Raw genomic sequence first — 21,294 nt, 5'->3', positions numbered from 1 at the left:
ACCTGGGTGGGAACTAGACTTTGTTCTTTACTCTCCTTCACTAAAGTAGCCTCTTGAGTGTTCCAGCAGGACCCAGTTTCACTATCTGTGACCCTTTGAAGTGAGCCTAGGCTGTTGCAGTCTGTTCAGCCTCTTTAAAGCACATGTGACATAAGTCTGTGCTGCTGATCTCACTGAAAAGTGAAAGGTGACTTGCCTTCTAAGGATGAGGGTCCCTTTTCAAAAGGGTAGCAGAAGGAGGCTTGTTTTTGTCATGTCCTCCTTGATGTTCCTTGTCCTTCACTGACATTCATTTCCACATGTTCCTGGAGTCCCAGGGTCTTCCACTCCCTTGGGTCAGGTGATAGAACTCTTGAAGAGTGAAGCTGCTTTATGCCTCTGGAACTGCTGTGCTCTTATATAGGAGAGAAAATAGGGCAGGGGAATGTCCTGGGGAAAAAAGGGAACATAAAGCCCGTCCTGTTGGTTGGTTAACTGCCAAAGCAAGAAATTCTCAATTCAGTTTATGTGCAGAAGCATGGCTCCCTGTCCCTGGGTGAAGTGCATTCCAATACAGGGATGCCAAGCTCATGCACTGTTCCCTAGGTAATGATATATTTTTACTGTTGCTCCCAGGAAAGCAATTCTGCATGAAAGGAATTAAATGGCACGAAGCTTTGTGTTTAGCAGGGGACAGGAATCAATGGCTTGGGAGCATGTTAGTTGTTAGTTTATAGATGCTGCCCCATTAGCACCTGTGCAGATTGGAACTGAGGGGAGAAATCTCTAAAGCCAGAGAATGAAAGGCAGGTTACATTATTTACCAGAGCTGGTTCTGATATTTTGGCACACTTAACACTGGTTTATAGCCAAGTGGATGTTTGTCATGAACAGCCTTGTCCCTGAGTTTGTTCTGTGGAACTCTTTTTAATTTCAGAACACTAGCCTGTTGCATGGTTGTTGGCAACAAAACATTGACTTAGCACCTGTGCTTTGCCAGCACCAATGGATTTCTGCCTGTGTGCAGCTGTGGGCCGGAGTGGGAATGCTGGTGTGATCTGTTACTAGAATCTAAAGTCAGTCTGCAGTTTGAGAACCAGGCTAGTCTCAGGTGAAGACTTAAACTGCAGTGTTTGAGTGAAAGCGATCTGGCTCTTGCTCAGAGTTCTGTTTTCCTCCCCACCTGCTCTGTCCTCCACCCTGAATCAGACACTTAAGTAAAACATGTTTTATTCATCAGAAAAGACTGGACTTTCACCTTTTAAAAGTCCTGTGTAAGAGCATCCATGCAGAGCACGTCAAAAGTAGAGAATTAGTCTTCATGTAGTTTTCTGCTTTTTGGAGGCAGACTTTTCTTTCCTAGCTACGGGTAATGGTGAGGACAAAAAAAAAAAAAAAGAATATTGTGTTTTCCTGTACCCTCAGTTCACCATACAGTAACGTTTCACCTTTTGAAAACATCCTTTGTTGAGACCTTTGAATAGACTTTGTCATGTGAATGGTGTGAATAAACGTATTAAACCTATTTAACCAAACATCAAAGATATGTTTGGGATGTTTGCAATTTAGCAGTTTCTGTGATTGCTTACATGTGACTGTGTTGGCTTTTAGGTCTGTTCTGGCTTTAAAACTGTTAACTGTTAAAACTTTAAAACTGTTAAGTTTCGAGGCCTCTTTTCAGATTTGCTCTTGCTGTGTTCCCCTATTCTGGAGGGAACCAGCTACTTGTCTGGTGAATGGAAGATTGCTGAGATGCTCTTTAGAGATCTTGATATCCTAAATAGTAGACACTAACCTGAAACAATCCCCTATAGATCGTTTTTGTAAAGGTTGCAGAACTGCCTTGCTTGGGTCTTTTAGAGAAGCAATGTAAAGAGGTCAAATGTTCCTTGGAAAAAAAGACCCAATTGTATGTGAAGTTCTGGGGATGCTTTTCATATAAACATATAAAAGGATACATGTTTAATTTACAGCTTCCTGACAAATCAATAGCCAGCCTGGTGAAATTTTACTACTCCTGGAAGAAGACAAGGACTAAAACCAGTGTGATGGACCGTCATGCTCGTAAACAAAAAAGGGAACGTGAGGAAAGGTAGGTCTGCAAGCAGAAGGGCCGTGTATTGCCGCACATTGATTTCTTTAGTCTATCCCAGAAATTCCTGTTAGCTTCTAAGAAACTAGATGGAGGATTTTCCCCAAAATGTTTCCTGGTACCACACCTTTCCCCACCCCTCTTCCCTGCTATGTTTTGCTTTGCTTAAAGCCAAAAGGCAGTTGGCAGTTAGCCGTGTTCCCTTTTATGACACTGCAATCCTGATTGCCCTCTAGCGCACTGGTTACAGTCCCACCATTCTAGAACTTTTCTCTGATACCGCTTGAGGCTTGGGAAATTGAAATTAAAGCTGTTTACAATCTGATTGGCACTGTCGTCAGCAGAGCCAGAAAAGCTGATAAGCAGGTCAGTAAAGGGATTTAATGAAAGAGCTAAAATCTGCCTTTATTTCCTCCATGTGATGCTCAGCAGAGTGAGAATGTGCACCTGCTACAGGAAACAGGCTCCGGTGCAGGACCTCTCTCAGCCTGTGCCTGTACACACACAGACCCTTCCTCTCCTGCATCTTAGAAACTCTGACCAAGCATAAGACTGCCAGGCCAAGCTCCGTTCTATGAGAAAGATGAAGGTTCTGATTTTGTGTTACTGAGAAGAGGGTAGCACAGGGGATCTTAGGATGAGCTCCCTGGCTGAGCTGTTCCAGGGAGTGCTGGGTGCTTTGGCATTTGGGTAAGGCTGATGGTGTTCAGGAGGTCATTAGCTACTGAGCTTTAGCAAACGAGCTTGACTCATGCTTTTTCTGCCAGCTCACCCTTCTGGATACCCATGCAGCCCCTTGAAGGTAGGGGCTGCAGAAGGTCAGCAGTGGCCTTGTGCATATTGGTGTAAGTACAGTTACTGTCACTTGGTGACTTCACCTGGTTCTAGAGCTGAAAGAGCCTCAGAAATGCAGAAGTTTCAGGTGCCTATGGGGAAAACGATTGCTCAGAACAGCAACAACTCCATCTGCTTGATGCAGGTGCCTTCTCAACCTGCTCCGAAATGCAGTTATTGTCTTTGCAGACTAAACTTGCTGCCTTTGGAAGATTTCTGACATAATTGGGCAAAGTTCTGCAAGAGCCTTTTCCCTCAGAGGAGTTGTTGCATTTCCCAGTTGGCTGTTTGCTGGCTCCACTGCATATGAACAAGTCTTGTTTGGGAATGGGGAAGAAATATGTTTCTAGGGTTGAACTGTGATACACCAATGACTCACTCAACCTCTCCCATCTCTCCATTAGGTCAGCAGTACTTGCTTAACAGGCAGGGCCAGGGAGAATACTGACAGCCAACTTGTCCAGTGTTTGGTTGGCTTTCTTTGACCTGAGTCTCTTTTTCCATTCTATTATTTTCTCTTCTCTGCAAAGGCTGTCTATTTTTCTGCTCCCCATCCTGGTTTTTGGGGTTTTTTGTTTGTTTAGTTTTTCAGTTTTCCTATTAAATTATTGCAGGGGGAATCTTTTGTATGAAGTATGTGTTTCTCTGGTACTATGTTGTTTAGGGTCTTTTAATACTCATCTCTGTTTTTGTTCTGTGCTCATAAATGAAATTATGGGAATTTAGAAATACAGCTTTCAGTACCTATGCCTGTTTGCTAGGAAAAGTAGCACCTCAGAGCATCTGGTGAACGGGAAAGAACTGCATGGACTGCCATGTGCTGTAATTTTGTAACCTTTGAGGAAGGCAGCTGGATTGGAAATGCTTAACTTGATTTACATCTGCAGGAAGTTAAGCAGCACACCATCAGCTTGATGTTTGATTTCTGTTTTTCCCCTCCATTATGTAAAATAGTCAAACCCCTACACCCTCAAAGGATTTGTCAGTGCAGCCATGGAGGGTGTGGAATCTACTCTGGGTGAGTTTAGGGTGCCTGGATTTTCAGGTTGTACTGTGCCATTTGGTGTTGGCAGAAGTTCAGAAGGGTTCTTTGGTTGTGGCAATCAGTGTCTATGACTGCAGAAATGAGAGGGTGGGCTTTAATTTAGCTCATGTCTAGGGAACCTGCCAGAATACAAGAGAAGACTATCAGCACAGCAGAGACTGTTGTGAAAAGGCTGAAATCTGAACCTAGAAAGAACACAAGGAAGTTCTTTTGGAGATGGGGTTAAGAGAAGGGGCAGTCTGAGGTATCTCACTCAGATACCTCTATATCCTTTTTGTGGCTAGGCAGGGAAATTCCCCAACCCATCAGATTGCCGCTAACACAACTCTCGGTGCATTTGGAACCAGGTTTTCAGCAGCCATTCTAAGTTGTATGTGAGGGGTTTGTGTGTGCAGCTCTGGGAGGGGATGCTTGGAAGTTGATTCCCTGGAATCATCATTACCCAAACAAAATGTCTTATGAATCAACTGTTGGCTTGGGAGAGCAGAAGTAACTTGTACAACTGACTGCTCCTGTGGAGAAGGATGTCAGGCCCCTCCTCCTTAGGATGTGGCTGCATCAGGGAGATGGCCACATGAGTGCTCATGCCACAGCCAAGCTCACCAGCACGTGCTGTGCCTGCTGGCCCCTGTTACCTGTGACACAGCCCTGCCCTGCACTGGAGCTGTGACATACCTGCACCAGCTGATGTTCCTCAGCACAGGCTGCGAAGTTTGATATGACAAAATAGGTTTATTTCTTTTGATTAAAAAAAAATGATTTGATTACATCAACTTATTTCTTGTTTTTCTAGGCATCATTTCAAATGCTGCAATTAACTTTGGTTGTGTACAGTACAAAAATTCTAAATTGTGAAAATGCATTTGATTTAATATCTGATTAAAATTCCACCTAAGCCAGACTGGACAAGTGTGCCAAGGTCATGTTCAATATAGCCTCAATTTCATGCCTATTCTTACTCTGTAACTGATAATGTCTTTTTCTTTTCCAGCGGAGAATGAAATATCAGGCTGTCATTTAAAAACAAAACAAAACAAACAAACAAACAAAAAAAAACCCAAAAAAAAAACCACCAAAAAAACCCCCACAAACAAACAAAAAACCCCACAAACAAACCAAACATTTTTTTATGCTTGTTCTTGAGGGAGTTCTTGTGTATGTCTGTTTTGCTAAATATTAGGGAGCTGTATGAAATGTGTTTTAGCTACTTGCTGTATTTTTAAGTCTTTCTTTTTGTCTCAGTTTGCCTCAAGTAAAAATGCTTAGTGTCCCATGTTCTTTGAAAGATAACTTGTGGAATTAATTTCAAGTCTCTTGCCTTCATCTGTGTAGATTTATTTTGCCTGAGTATGCTGCTGTGAAGTGTTCCTGTATGCAGTATCCTCAGAATTAAGAATTTATTGACTTAAACCAAACCCAAATAAAATCAACACCAACCCCCCCAAAAAACCCACATCCTGGGAATGAAACTAAGGAAAGCTGTTGGGCTTGCCTGTGGCATTCATGCATTTGTTTTAGCATGCTATTTATAGAAAAAGAGAGGCTCACAAACTAATACAGTGCTGTTTGCTTTTGTCTTCCAGTGAGGATGAAATGGAAGAAGCAAATGGAAATAACCCTATTGACATTGAAGTTGAACAAAACAAGGAGAGCAAAAAGGAGGTATAAATCTGTTTCTTACTCCTGTACAAATGAAAGTGTTTACTTACTAGGTACTTTGTGTAGAAGCTGACAGTATCTAATTTTCTTTAGTACTTTGTGTAGTTGTCATACAAGAAAAGAATTGTCTTCAGAATTATTCTTAGATCAAGACAAGTATAGATAAATAAGTTATTATGGATAGAGCTAGGAAAATTTAACCCATGATAATGTACTATGTGACTGTTTCCAGTCTCTTTTATCTTCTCTTTGACTGTGTTACCTTAAACCACCCTCAGTGGTTTAAATCAACCTAAGTGCATGGAAATGGAGTAGAAGCATATCCCCATGTGGAAATGGATTGGTGGAGGGGAAATACATCCTTTTGTTCTAGGTAGAACAGAAGTGCATTTATGTACACGTTGGACTCTAAGGTACATTCCTGATGTACTGAAATCCCCAGCAATGCTTGTCACTTCACTAGCACCAGGATTGCAGCTGTATTGGTGAAAAGTAAAAGAGAAAGTTTTTATGACCAATTCATTTTGGCTGTCTGGCTGGCCTTGATCTGTTGTTACATCAGCTCAAAATCTAGTATTTGTGTCTCACTTCCAAGTACTTAATTTTCAGTGGGCACTGAGTTCTGGATGAAAATAGCTACACAAATGCAACAGTTCTGAAAACCCAGCCTGTGATACCCTAGGAAGTCATAACCTGCAGGTTACCTGTTACTAAATAAAAGCACCTCGTTCAGCTGCAGTGTGGGTTGTATTTATGAGTTACAGGAAAATGCTTAAGACCACCTCTCCTTGAAGTAAGCTCCCTTTCCTGGTTTTTTCTAGCCTGATTTCTCTCCCAGTCTCTCCCTCTTAGTCTTTCTCTCGCAGTCATTCTATTTAATTTCTTAATTTTTTAAAGGTTTTATTTAGGGAAAACCCACTAGAAGTATTTAAAAACGTGATCCCACACAGTAAAAAAAAAAAAAGTCCAAGAGTAACAGTTCTGTCAGTCACTCTGTGAGATTGATTTCTGCAACAAATAATTTTGAATGCAAATAACTGAAAAATCACAACATTCCCATCTGCTCTTCACCTACGTGAGGATGCTCTCTAGACTTTCCAGAAAAGTTTGGCTGTTGTTTCCACTGAAGGAACCAGTACCCTTGATGTCTTCCTAGGGGCAAAGTGGATGTGAAGCCATTTGTATTAATCCTTGCAAGAAACTGAGTTCTCAGAAGTCTCAGCAACAGGCAGACAGGAAGGGTTCTCACTTAGCTAAGTTGCAGCTGTGTACTGCAGCTCTATAGTGTTTTGTAAATAATACTATTGTCTCATTTCCCATTACTTTAATAAATTTACAGTTTAGATTTTTCTGTAAGCTCTTCAAAAGCTCACATTTGTAAAAGAGCTCCCTTCAACCCCCTTTATTTTTTCCTTCGCAACCAATGCTGAAATGTCCTGAACTTGCTGCAGAAGAGGGAAAGGTAGTTCTTCATCAACTTGGCTGCATCTCTTGTAAGGCCAAACCAGATTAGATATCTAGTTTGGACAGTTACCATCAAGACATTTTTGCAGGAAATTTTAGTGTGGGGGGAGGCTCTGTGCCCTCCTTGTCACACTGGTACAGGCCATGGCGTTCCAACAATCTCATGAAACTCATGAAGCATATGCAGTCTGACTGTGTATGCCATGGCAGGCAGCCTTGTGGGGACTTCTCAGGACAGGGATCGTGCTGGAGGGCAAAATGGAGCTGACAGCCTTCACAGCCTGTTCAGAGTTCAGCTATGGTTGCTTAGTCTGGAGAGGAGGAGACTCAGAGGAGATCTCTATCACTCTCTACAGCTGCCTGAAAGGAGGTTGTAGAAGGCGGAGATCGGTTTCTTCTCTCAGGTAGCCAGGGACATAATGAGAGAAAATGTCCTCAAGGGGGATTCAGGTTTGGTATCAGAAAGAATTTTTTCACTGAAGGGGTGGTTAAGCACTGGAATGGGCTGCCTGGGGACATAGAGTCACCATCCCTGGAAGTGTTCAAGAAATGACTGGACATGGTAGTTAGTGCTGTGGTTTAGTTGACAAGTGTTTGGTCAGATGTTGGACGTGCCAAACTTGGAGGTCTTCTCCAACCTTAATGATTCAATGATTCTGATTTTACAGTACCCAAACTCAGGGCTTATTGAAATGTCTTGAGAGAGAGGGAGAGGAGCAGGTAACCAGGAGGGGATAAGTTTGTTTTGATCATTAGGGTTCTTTTAATGATGTGGTCAGACATGCAGGGGCTATGATGTGCCAGCAGCTCAGGACTCTTACTGTAAAGAACCTCTCTGTCCCAAATCTACAGAGGTGGCTTTTTTCAGCTCTGAGACCTGTTGGCTGCTTTCTGACTTACCCAGTAATACTGGGATTTCTCAGAGTTTCTGAATTCTCTTGTCTGTTTCCTCTTTTGAGGATCATTGGAGGGGGAATCTTCGTTTTTGTAAAAATTTTTTTGTTTACTTACAGTGTTAGTGCAACTGTTTGGATTTCCTTGAGTAGTGACTCCTTAATACTGAGGTCATGACCTAGACTTGCTTTCTTTGTATCTTCCTTGTTCCTGGAATTGCCTCCCACTTCATCTTCTGTTTTTACGTAGCTTGAGATAGCTGTATCTTCTTTTTACACAGGGAAATCTGAGGAAGGGAACTTTGTATTAAAGGATTTGTAAGACTGAAGTGCACTGGATAGTAGTGACAATATCTAAATAAATAGGAGCACTGCTAAGTCCCTTCTAAATCCCTGCATTTTAATTCTCTCTGGTTTTCAAAACTGATTTAGTTCTAGAGAGAAATGTGTGTGGCCAGGAAAGAAGAGTTTCCAGGACAGACTAGATGTTCCAATTTTTGCTGGGGCCTAGAGGCATTTGGAGCTGTCAGAAATTGTTCTGCTGGAGCTCTGGTTCTTGTCCACAATACAAAAGAGCTTTGCATTTTTTTGAACTGTGCAAAGCAGTAATTTGAAACTGCTTTCATTTTTCTTTAATGTTGAGACTTCTGGGATGTTTGCACTGCAGGCATTGTCTGTTGGTCAACAGCCAGCCTAAACCTGTGGTGAGGCATTGCTGCATGGTCCTGGGAAGCAGTGTATGTAGATGAAATATGAGTGGATCTGAAATGTCTATCCATGCTGAATAATTTACCTGGCTCAGTTATCAATGTGCTCTCTTCTGAAGCAGAGAGCAGAGCTGATTTTACTTGTTCATAACTAAGGCAGTCTGGTTTCTCCTGCTCAACATTGCCCTCTGCAAAGAGAAATAGGGGTATCCCTCCTGCAATGGCCAGAGTTACCTCTGGGCTTGCCCTAGGCATTGTATCTCATGGAATACTTTGCACCAATGGATGGAAGAAAAAGGTTGAGAGCAGGCAACTGTCCACATTGCTGCTGCTGTGGGGCTCTGACCATTATGCCCGTGAGAAGGGCGAAAGCTTTTATCTGTGACAGCTGTGCTGGAATCCTTTGGGAGTCAAAACCTCATACTTACTTGGGGTTTGGTGCTCAGCCTCATGTGGTTTCAAATGCAGGCATTCAATGCTAATGAGCAAGTGCCACAAACTGTGTAGAAACTGCATGTAGCTGCACATCTGGAGGAAAACAATAGCACCAAGTGAAGCCAATGTGTTTAAACTCACAGTGATCAGACAGAGGATTCAGATGTACTGCCTTCCTTCTCTGCTTTTTCTCTCCTTGCCACCTCTCTGATCTGTGTTCTTGGCCAGGCTCCAGTCGCTGGGTAATAAATCTTAGGTATGAGTTGATGGTTGAGTATAAATTCTGGAGGAAATGGTTTTGCTATCTTAGAATCAGGTGTGCTCTTGAAGGATCTGTAGTAAATGTCCTAGCTAATCTACCTGTCTTTGCTTTAGATATAAAGGATGAAAATAAGAAGTGGTCTGTGAAATACTCCTTTTTTCAAAAAGGACTAAGTTTATTTTAGGCAAAACTGCACCATTTTGATGGAACAGTTGATACACAAGTGCTATGCAAGAAAACCTGGCTTCCAAGAAATGGTGTAACAATCTAAGAATTATCCTGTTGTCAACTCACTCCTTTATCCTTTGGCTTTAAATAAATTTGGTTAGTCATTTCTGTGTCTGTCAGGTAGTAAAACAATTCTCAGTAAACTTGTTTTAGTTATGTTCTTTCTGTCTTCACACTTCACTTTGTTTCTTTCTGGTGTTCAGTTAAACTGGTGTGATCAGATCTGATAATGAAAACAAGAAGAGGGGTTTTGGAGGTTTAAAAATAACCAGAATATGTAACAAATGCAAAATTGGGCATCTGTCTCCCAAAATGAGAATGGGCAGTGAAGGAAACCACAGTATTTCTGTAAACACTGAAAGCTGCTAAGGAAAAGGAGAAATTTGTATAAGACAGTTTGTATGACATGCCACTTAAAGCAAAAATGTCTTCCTGTCTGTGTATTGGCATTGTTGTTCTCTAGCCTTTGGTGGCTAAAAATCAGTCACAGAATGGTTTGAACTGGAAGGGATCTCTAAAGTTACTCAGTTTTGTAAAATGACTGACTGCTGTTTCCCAGGTGCCGCCTGCTGAAACTGTCCCTCAGGTGAAGAAGGAGAAGCACAGTACACAGGCCAAGAACAGAGCAAAGAGGAAACCTCCCAAAGGAATGTTCCTTTCCCAGGAAGATGTAGAGGCTGTTTCTGCCAATGCAACAGCTGCTACCACTGTACTCAGACAACTGGACATGGAACTAGTCTCAATCAAACGGCAGGTATGAACGGGATCGTACGGGAGTAACTGCTGGCTTTGCTGGTGGTGCCTATTGCAGTCTACAAAGTTGGCAGGAATTTGTAGCTTGGCAGTGATGATGCACAATGCTACATGCCTTAGTTGACAAGCTGCTGTCCCTGTGCTCTGAGTGCAGCTCTGGGTTTTACCTCTCTTAGGTTTTTAGTTCTGTGGGCAAGCCTACTTTTGACCTGAAGTAAAGCAAGGAAAAAAGCTCATAGCAAGGACTTGAAGGAACATTTGTTGGCACTTAGGTTTTCTTGCAGTTCAGAATTCCTTCTGTTTAAACTGTAACTTTCCTCAGGTGACACTGGTTTCATCAATATCCGATTTCCATCTGCAGCAGCTGTTTCCTTTGCCTTTTCATGTGGTACTTTCCTAAGTGGCAGATACATTTGGCTTAGTCTTTTCTAGATGGGTATGATAACAAACTCCCTATGTACCTTTTGCTTCCCTGATGGATCTGCCTTTGAAACAAATGTTTTTCAAATATCTGTGAGTAAATACAGGTTTGCTACATGAGTTTGTTGCCTAGATCTGAGCATTTTGTTGTTTGTAAAGCAGAGAACTGTCTCAAGCTCTTTATTAAACTTAATGGAAATTGGTATTTTGGCCTGAAGCCTTTTTCTTGGCACTCTGGGAGACGCTGAACCGTTTTAGCAGTCTTTGATTCATTACTTGCTGCAGATGAGTTTGGTCTTCTTATGCTGGGCTTTATACAGACCTGGAAGTTGGGGCAGTTCTTGCTCCAAATAACTTGTAGGCAGAGGAAAATAAATTAAATGGGATCTCCTGATTTGCCAGCTGCTCCTGCTGTACATTATTCCAATATAGCAAACTTCCTTTTTGGAAAAGGCAGGCTGTGAGAAAAACTGAAAGGCTGAGCTTGTGAGGTTCCTGCCAAGGCTGCTGGAAAAAGCCTTGTCCAAAGATATTTTTTAATCCTTCTTAAAGGGATGGAACTTTCTTTTCAGATTCAGAATATCAAACAGACAAACAGCGCACTCAAAGAAAAGCTTGAAGGTGGTATAGAGCAATACAGACTTCCAGAGGTGAGATAATTTTCTGATCTTTGTTAGTTGTGAAGATAAATGCTAATGATATACTTTGACTAACCATTAATTCCTTGTTGCACTTTTGAGAGGTTTTTATAAGCTCAGATACAAGTGAAAGTATATAAAAGAAGTTACATAATTTTTGTTGTTGCTGTCTAGGTCGTCCAGAAATTTAATGCGCGTTGGACCACAGATGAGCAGCTTCTTGCTGTACAAGGTATGCCACTACAAGCTTATGTGTACTTTTACAGTTGTTGATAGTCAAAACCCTGCTGCATTTCAGAGCTGACTTTCTTTTCAGTGACTGAGGAAGAAGGACTTGGACGCTGCCATGTACTAATGTTCAAAGAACGTATTTGAACAAGGAAACAGTATTCTCCTTTCCCCTCCCTGGGCAATATAAATGGCATCATATGGATGTTTGCAAATAATGTCTGCTCCTTCAAGCTTTCAGAAAGTGAAACTCTGCTGGAGTCACTGCTATGATCTTTCCCTGTGTAGCTTTTCAAGCAGTACAGGCAGATTTATACAGGTCTTATATGTTTGACTCTGACCATCTTTTACTATGCCTCTATTTTCTTCTCTTCTCCAAGGCTGATCTTAACTGTCTCTCTTGCCCAGTTTAGACTTTTTTTTAAATCCTGGATTAATCTGAAGAAGGCTTGAAACCTTGACAGAAGTTCGGCTTTGGATCTTTATGCTGTGACTTGAGCCTGATTTGTGGTCTTTATGGAAATAACACACTGCTTTTGTTTTTCTTTTTGTTGCTTTTAGCAATCAGAAAATATGGCCGAGACTTTCAGGCAATCTCTGATGTGATTGGAAACAAATCTGTGGTGCAAGTGAAAAACTTTTTTGTAAATTATCGACGTCGTTTCAACATAGATGAAGTCCTACAGGAGTGGGAGGCAGAGCACGGCAAAGAGGAGACAAATGGAACCAATAGCCAGAAGCCTGTAAAATCCCCTGATAATTCCACTAAAATGTCTGAAGAAGAAGATGAGGTAAATCCAATTTAAAAGTCACATAAAATTCCCAGTCTGAGCCCAGTTCAGATAGATGTGTGTATGTATTTATGTGTATATATAGTCTTTGCAAAAGCCATTTTTTTCGATGTTCAATCTGTGCATATTTCACATTATCTGGATATACAATTCCAGTACTGATTTGGGGAATTGGGAAATCCAGCTTGTACGAAAGTGGAAGAAGAGTAAATTTGCAGCACTCTGACAGTATGTGCATCCCATCAGAACATAAATGTTTTAAAACCTTTGCTGCTGAAATCCCATGCATCTTTATCTCACTTGGATGTTTTACCTGCCCTCAGTTCTCCTAGCTCTTCTAGGTTTGGCTTTGTGGGACCATAGAGTCTTCTGAGCCAAAGCTTGTTCTTTCATTTTTGGTGAGTGGTTTCACTCGAATGAAGAGAAGAAAGCTATAAGCAAGATGATTGTGTGAAACTTCAACCTGGAATTACCTAAAGGCAAAGTTCCCATAATTTTAAAACTATTTCTGTAAAGGCAAATTCTAGGAACAGCCTCTCCTTGATGGAGGTTCAGAGTTAATACTTTTCCAAAGGCCACGCAGGTTTGAAATTAATGAAGAGACAGTAGGATGTTTTAAGTATGGAAATTAGTTACAAAAATTTAGTATTAACAATAAAGACCAATCTTTAGTCTTGCAAAAGAAAACCATGGTAGAGATTTGTGTGTTAAAAAGTATGATCAAGGATTCCCTTTGGCCTAATTTGTAGGACAACCTGGTGCAAAAGCTGTGTATTGTAAATGCAAGGACAGTCAACAGGATAAGGAAAATTTTGGTTGTGCGTGGAGTAAAGACTTATCGGTGTGCTGTGTATTTTTGTGGTTCTGGTGAGGGCTGGATCACTTGGATGTTGTCCTTCAGACATTCAAAAAGCAGAAGTTCACTGCTTCACAATAGCATGCAATTCAAAGATGTTTATATTTGGAAACTAAGTCCAAAGGTATGACAGATAAACAAAACCAAACTCAGAGAACTTGCCTTCATAGGTGTGTGTGAGTGAAATTGTCCCATTCGTCCAGAACTGAGAGTTGGCACAAAGCAGCATTGGTGCTAGTACATAGCCACCAATTTGAAAGATGTGGCTCTTGTCACTGTCTTTGCCTGTGACCTGTAGAATTATATGTTGGTAATGCAGAGCTTTTCTTCTCTGAGCCTTCTGAGATTCTTCCTACTTTCAAATACACCCTTGCTTCTGAAAGCTGAGGTCAAAAAAGGGGAGTCTCACTTGACCTGGGGGAAAAAAATTCTTCAGCAGGAACTGGAGTGGGCTAATGTGGCCAAGTGTATGGATAACTGGAGCAATGAGGATCCCAAATGAGTTGGGAGAGTGTGGAGGCATCACAGCAAGGTCTGGCAGAATTACTACTAGAGCAGCAGTTATGATCCCCAGATTAGTGATGGAAAGTGCCCACTCTGGGGCAGACCAAGTGCTGAGTGCTGGGAGCCAGACCAAAAGAAGCTGTGAAGGTGTTGCCCCTGCCTTCAGAGGTGTAAGCACGGTGCTGGCTGCGTGTCTGTCTCAGTGCTTCTGGGGCCAAAGTGAAACGTCATTGGGGTTTTGACATAAGTGACCTGCATGGGCTGGGAGTGGGTTCCTGGTCCTCCTTGTGCAGTGCTGCATGGCTGGTGCCTGCTCCTGAGGACACTTGTACAGGCAGTGTCTGGTCAAGTCAGGCAGACTCAGCAGTAGCCAGAAGACTTTGCTGGCCTAACACTGAAATCCTTCGAGTGCTTTTTTTCCTGGCATGCCTTGGCTGCCTACTGAAAGGTTTATCAGGCCTCTGGGGGCTTTTTTTGCCATAGCAAGTGGCCATAGTTCCTTTTACTTGAAGCGGGGAGGTGAGGCTGCTGGTTATAAAGCAGTATCAACTCCAGTCTTAATTCCTTGTGTTTACATTCCCAACAACAAATCCCAGTTGCTTCAGAATAGGGAAAGCTGTTGGAATTTGTCCCATGTTCCAGGGTTGTATGTTTTATCACTGTTAGTGCCATGGATTTGGGCTGAAGTTTGGAGATGCAAGAAAGCCTATGTGTATTCATCTTAAACTAAACATCTGCTTTTTCTTCCCCCTTCCCTCCAGGCTACTTCTGTACTTGATGTCAGATATGCATCTGCTTCGTGAGAAGGTGCTGTAGCCTAGAACAATTTGTGTTGACTACTGTGTTATCCAGGATATCAGGTATTAGCAAACCTCAGACAGCCATCTGCATCATATCTGTGGACAAGCAGCTATTACCAAAAAAAAAAAAAAAGGCAAACGCTTCCAGTCCTGTGCTACATCTGCCTTAATCTCCCCCCATTCCTCCATACTGCCTCCACTTTCTTTCAAAAGCACCCAGGTAGCTCAGCTCTCCATTTCACCAACGTCATGCTTAAGCATGGGGACTTCTAGAACCAGTAACACCTGTCTATAAATTTTGACCAACCTGCAAAACAAGGAGCTCCTTAGCAGCCCCACAGTAACTACACATTAGGAGTTCCTATAATACTTGGTCCGTAGGGTATAAGTATGTATTGCTGCATGGCCTTGTGGTCTCCGCTTCCTGTGTATTCTTATGATGACACTATGATTAGTGAGCTTTCTATAAAGGAGGGGCCTGTGCACATGCCAGCCATGTCAGGTTTGTTCTGCAGTGACAGGACATGTTAGCAAGCAATCATGACTAATGCAAAGTGATAGGAGATGTTATTTCTAAGGTTTGGTCAGTCCAAGGTTGTACATGTAACTCATAACACTTCTGGTTTGTGCAATTCTTTCCACTGTATTTGTGTGTTCTTGCTTCATAGAAAGCTCCCTAATTGAGCATTTTATTCCTGTATATTTTAATGGCTTTTATTTAGTGCAAAAGGGAATACTTAACCTGGAACTGTTTGATACGCTGTTTAACCCCTGGCATTCAGCATTTGCATTGTAACTTGTTAAGTGAGTGCTACACAACTTTCTTTTTCCTGATCCTCTGTGGGATTAAGTCAAAACAACTTTCTCTGGTGCCTCTCCTTTTGGGGAATATGTGCCTTTTTGCATTTGGCAACCATAGATCACTTTCTGTCCCAGTGTCTCATTCCTCTTCAGAGCGCTGTTCGCCAAAGACATCAAACTGCTTCTTCCACTGGAAGTTTGGATGAGGGTTGGAGCACAAAATTCAACCTTCAAGAGTTTTGGTTTCTTGGAAGTGTAATGGAGAAGAACTGGGTTAATTTTCATTGGCCATTTTAACCCTTCTGAAGCACACATCGCTTTCATGTTCTGAACCAAAATATGCAATTTAAAATCTAAGAGGTGCTTTTCCAAATACTTGGTGCATGCAGCTTTCAAATCCCAGCCCTCTGCTTGGATGGCCTATCTAGCTGGCTTGAACTGGAACTGTTCTTGCAAGTCCCATGGGAGGACTTTGCACCTTGAACGAGGTGGTTGCTGACTGCCGAGCAGACAGTGTCCAGGGAAGCTAGAAGCAGCAGTATTACTTCTTGTCCAATGGAAAGCCGCAAAATAACACTAGTCACAAAGCATTTAAAAATGGTTAATTTAATGATGTTGGAAAAAACCACCAGGTGTCTTTGCAGGTGGAAGAAAGGACCTTTCTTGCCTCTCTACAGAGGATTCAAGCCAGATGGCACACAGTGATGTACAGCACCAGCCTTTCTTAACACAACTTGAAATGGGCTAGTCTCTGGCCTGGCCTGCAGCTGAGGTTTGTGGGGCTCAGGGCCGAGCCCTGGACTTGGTGCTGAAATTGGGCTGCTGGGCTGTGCCGTGCTGTGTGCTGTGCTGACTGATCTCTGTACCTGAACAAGGCAGGCTAATGCCAGCTGGGCAACAGAGCTGGCTCTGGCACTTTGTGCAGGGTGGTCGCAGCCCCAGGAAAGGCAGGGGACGTGGCCTTTTGTAGCAGTGAGGTGTGGTCTTAACCTTGGGCCATGTGTGAGGAAAGTAATTCAGTGTCAGAAACTGGGCAGCAACACACAGGCACAGTACAGGTAGAGATTTCCTAGGGCAAGTTAGAGTGTGGAGCCCCAAAAGGACCTGTTTCAGCCACTTGGCAGCTGTTTCTGAGCAGTTCCATTCTAGTAGCTCCAGAGAGATCCTCTGAGGTGATGGGAGGTTTGAAGGAAGCTATTCCCTTTCCTCTGTATAGCTGTTTGTGTCTCTACAGCTGTTGCTGTGAGCTGGCAGCTCTGGTGGCTCAAATGTTCTTTCAGACCTGTGCCAGTTGAAGCTGTGAGTCTCTGGTGGGAAGGAATGCTAGGTGTTAGCCAGTGTGAGTTAGGAGTAAAGACCGGGCAAATAGCACTGTGAATCCAGTTGACAGTTGTGGTGTAAAGCAATGCTGCTCTTTAGAAACACTCTAGTATTAAATATTAAACCTCCTGCTGGTACCAGTGCATGGAGGCAGGTCCTCACTGGTATGGGAGTGGTGTGGGAGCTTGCATCCCAGCTGGGGGAACTCATCAGGAGAGGCTTCTGCTGGAGACTTAGGTACCTGTGAGGACTTCTCATTGGTTTTTGCCCTCAAATCTGTCCATCTTATCAGAAAAGTTGTGTTTTGGCTTCATCCCCATGGGGTAGGGGGAAACGTGTATAATTTGTGATATTAGGAAGAAAAAAGTTGTTTAATTACTTTTCAGTTGACTGCTATCTTATTGTAGTTGATACATGCAATATAATAGCACTGTATTTTAAACGTTTAGTTTTTTACATTTTCTTGAACTATGTTTTTAAATGGAATAAAATCATTTTAGCTTTTGAAATGGTTTGACCTTGTTTAGGTGAAGACCCTCTTTTTCTTTTGTTAAATGGGTCAAGCATTAGATACATCAACTGGTTGAATTCTGACTAGAAGGGTCCACAAAGATAACTGCATAAGATAAGAATATTCACTTAAATTTTGTTTCTTAAACTATCGATGTGAATGTCATAATTATATATATTTTGTGGAAAATGGGAAATTATTTCTCCTAAGTATAAGTTATTGTGCAAAATATGGTATCGTTAAAGAAAATGATAGTTTAAGTTTTAGTTTTAGAAATCTTAAAGATATAAAAGTGTATTGCATATGCATAAACAAATTTCATTTGTTCTATTTAATTTTTATGTAGTTGTGTAAAGTGCTAGGTAACTTCTTTTTTCACTTAACCATTAAAACAACCTTGTTACTTGAATATTCGTGTTTAACTGGTTTGAAACAGTGATCAATTTTTGTAATATAATCTTACAACCAAGGGAAAAAAAATACACGCCTCAGTTGTGCTTAACAGTAAAGCAACAATGTACAATCAGATGCTTAAGACCGTAGTAGCCATACCTGGTAGTGCAGCCACAATGGTTGTGTCTCGATATATTTAATACCAATGGGGATAATGGTTTAATATATTTTTACAAGTTTGCAACCAGGAAGACCCCATAAATATCCACTAGAACACTTTTTTAATAGTTAAAATAAGAGTGAAACTCTTACTCTCTTAAAGCAATGTTCTGACAAACATTTTTCTTTCCTGTACAAGTACATCAGAAACATTATGTATTAAAATATGCTCATTGTCACTTTAAATTTCAGTTTTTATTCTATGAAATCGCTAATATGCTGTTGGTATTCTTGCACACCAAATATGAGCCAAACAGTGCATTACACTAATTTGATCACTGGATTTGTGAACAAAAATCTCCAAGTTAATGAAATGCAAAAATATCATTGGAGATTTTCTTTGATAATGCATTTATTTTTCAAATTGGTATGAATTTCTGCATAGCCCGTTCAGCAATGAGTGGGCTGATATTTTACAAAAAAAGAGAAAAATTATTTTATTAGCTCCAGCTTGTCTTCAGTAAGTTAAAATCTAGTGATCTTGTGCAATGCCCCTAAAGCAAATACTTTCTGCCACTCCCTGGATTAATGCAGCTTTTCCTGTTGATAGTAAAGCACAATTGCAGTGAAAGTTACAGTTCAGAAGATGGAAGGTCAGTATAGTCTATGCATGTTGTATAATAATGAGTGTTTACATTCATATTCTCCTAAAATAAAATTTATACTGGAGTGTATAGTATTCCATTATGTAGATTTTATCAATTTTGTTAACTGCTTATAGATTGCTTAAAAGAAGTTTTTTCAAGATTTTAAAAGATGTATAAGGTTAAGTTTGCAAATATAATGGAAATGCTGTATAGCTTTTGAAGTGACGAAATACTCGTTGGGATTTTAAAGAAAGTATGTTGTAATAATGCTGTTGTAAGTAATATTTTAAATGTCTTTTTTGCCTGTTTTCTATTATTCAGCACACTTACTGTGATGAATGTTCATAGCATTATAAAATTGCTTAGCCACTGAAAAGTAACATTTGGTTTTGGATTATTTTACTGTATGAGGAATTATAGTGGGGTAAATTCCTTTGTGAAATTCTACATAATTCATTTTTCTATGATTTCCAATGTTTGCTGACATCAAATAAAATTTTTTCAAGCCATTGATGTAATAAAATATGTAGTAAAATGTTATTGATGTAAAGTGCGGTTCTGATGTGTAACTGACCTCCTACCTTTCAGATTTAGGTCAGGAGGTGCAAAAGGGGTTTTCCCCTTCCTGACAGTGTTGTCGCTAAGATAAGGATGACCTGAGGAATTACCTACTGCCTCTTTGCTTTGTGTAAAAAACACTTGGCTCTACAAGTTAACAAGATTGTCATCTTTCAAATGAAAGAAACACATTTAAAATACATAGAGAAAGTTAACACTTGCCCTCAAAACTTAGCAGTGTGCAATGTTACTATTGAAAACACTCAGAAGGGCAGGAAATTTTGCACCTTGGAAATTTCAGGAAGATCACGTTTTCTGTCTTCACATGCTGGGGTGCTGCTAAGCACCAAACACAGAAGCACAGACAAGACTTTGTGGGGCTGTTTGGGGGAAGAAGCTGCTTTGAGCAGGCAGGTCCCAGCAGTGCTCTGAGAGCCCGGGGTTAGTGCAGGACGGGTGACGAGAACTTCTCTGCTTTGCTCGTGTGTGTTAAAGGCAGCAGGACACTGGTGGTTTCCAGCTCTGCAGCCTATGGAGGGCAGGAATTAGTCATGCATTTCTATATTGTAAAGCAAAGTGGTAGGGAGGGGAGACTGATTTGGGGTTTTGGAAGAACAAGCAGCATTTTTGAGAGCTGAGGGTGTTTCCTTACTGGAAAGCATTCCTTGTAATTTTCCTGCTGGTAGAGAATACGGTACCAATATTGTAAGGTGGCAATCTGCTTTTTTAGGGGAGTTATTTGACTCAAAGCACTTAAACCTTCAATACAAACCAGTCCTTCTTGCCCATGTGCCCCCCAACTCCAAAGTAAAACAAAGAGAAACAAACTAAAAAGAAGGAACTTCCTTTCAGTCAGGGAGCATTAAAAGGTGAGGAGAACTGGGACTTCCCCTGCCTGAACACGTACTCTTCTGAGGAGCCTAGAAGCAAAGGTAAAGTAGTGCTAATACCACTGATTTTGGAAATAGAGGTGCTGTATCTGTGCCTGGTAATGGTACATATTTTAAAATGGGAATACAGTGTTGAATTAATGCTGTATTATTCCTGATAGTCTGTCCTACATAAAAAAATTGGGATCTGAACACGGTGGCACTGAACACTTCTCCCTTAGAGTCAGAGCTGCCTTGCAGGATGTGGCACAAGCTGGAGTTCAGCTGAAAGGGAAGAGTTCACTCTTGCTGCTAAGTGTGACGAGATCTTAGTAGATCCCCAAGGATCAGCTTTATGAAGTAACAGTACAAACCTGTTCCAGCCTGAAAGATGCAGAGTGATGTTTGAGAGAGAAAACCAGGTATCAAACCTATGATTCACCTCTGAAGCATGCTCTGGCTTATCCACCCACAAATAGCCTTTGAAGCTCTAAGAGTAAATGTAATTTCTGGTCATGCTTTTAGTGAACAGTCAACAAAATGTATATGTACAAACAAAATCAAACAAAAACATTTCTGCAAAGGGCTCGCTGACATTGGTAGAGAAATAGTTTTCTTTTGCTGCAGAAGAACTAAGAAGGAATCACTCTAAAATTACATGGGAACGAAGTTTCTAAGGTTGTCAAGAAGGGAATTCTTGAGGACAGCAGTGTAGAGATCTGATCTTTGATAGATGGAGAAATCACTTGAAATTTTCCCCTGCTGAAAGGAGAGAAGTTTGTATGGAAGAAGGCTGCAGCCTAGCCTAACAAGGGCAGCAAAGGGCAGGATTTACTGATTTGGGTAAAATCATTGACCAGGTAAGGAGTTCACACTGGGCAGATCAGGAAATGGGAGTCACATCATGCTGACTTCTTGTTTGTAGCTGGAGACAAGGGTGAGGGAGAGGTGAGCTGTTTGTTCTGATTCTGGACATGTTTTTAGTTTTCATGAAGGTAGCTTGCAACAGGAGAAAGTGTGTGGAATGATGGAAATAAAATGTGAGGTGGGAGATGCTTTTCCCCCTCTGCACACTTTGGGGGCACAGACCTAATTTGTCTGACATCTGGCACATGAGACTGGCTTAGCAAGACCTGGATAAGCTTTTGAAATGGACGATGAGACTGTGTGTGTGACAAAACGGAACTGATTTCTATTAGAAAAAGATGAATAGGTGATCTCAGTAGCTGCAGACTTCTTGATGCTGCCTTGTGTATTCAAGGTTTAGAATAAGACACGATGGAAAATGAATTAATGAAATAGAAGAATGGGTGCAGTGGGTTTGCCAGAGATCCACGTGTACCTGACTATTCTATGGCAAGGTGCAGGATTCATCAGTGGATAGGGATATCACTGCCTGAGCTCGCTGTCCAGAATCCCTTAGAGAGAAATAAGCTTTTGTAGGGTAT

At 41.4% G+C, this 21,294-nt stretch overlaps 1 protein-coding gene across 1 annotated transcript in view; it reads left to right on the top strand.

The window, feature by feature from the left end:
• Positions 1-18,959, top strand: part of RCOR1 (REST corepressor 1) — an 82,769-nt gene extending 63,810 nt beyond the window's left edge. The window contains exons 6-12 of the mRNA XM_066321758.1: positions 1,953-2,071; positions 5,534-5,612; positions 10,158-10,352; positions 11,344-11,421; positions 11,584-11,641; positions 12,199-12,428; positions 14,550-18,959. Coding sequence (XP_066177855.1) covers positions 1,953-2,071; positions 5,534-5,612; positions 10,158-10,352; positions 11,344-11,421; positions 11,584-11,641; positions 12,199-12,428; positions 14,550-14,591 — 801 coding nt within the window. The 3' untranslated portion in view covers positions 14,592-18,959. The remainder of the gene's footprint in view (positions 1-1,952; positions 2,072-5,533; positions 5,613-10,157; positions 10,353-11,343; positions 11,422-11,583; positions 11,642-12,198; positions 12,429-14,549) is intronic.
• The last annotated feature ends 2,335 nt before the right edge of the window (positions 18,960-21,294 follow it).

The sequence above is a fragment of the Sylvia atricapilla genome, chromosome 6 (assembly GCF_009819655.1).
Source record: "Sylvia atricapilla isolate bSylAtr1 chromosome 6, bSylAtr1.pri, whole genome shotgun sequence".
Taxonomy (NCBI): Eukaryota; Metazoa; Chordata; class Aves; order Passeriformes; family Sylviidae; genus Sylvia; species Sylvia atricapilla.
Note: the sequence above shows the minus strand (reverse complement) of the source record. Positions and strands in the feature narration are given on the sequence as shown.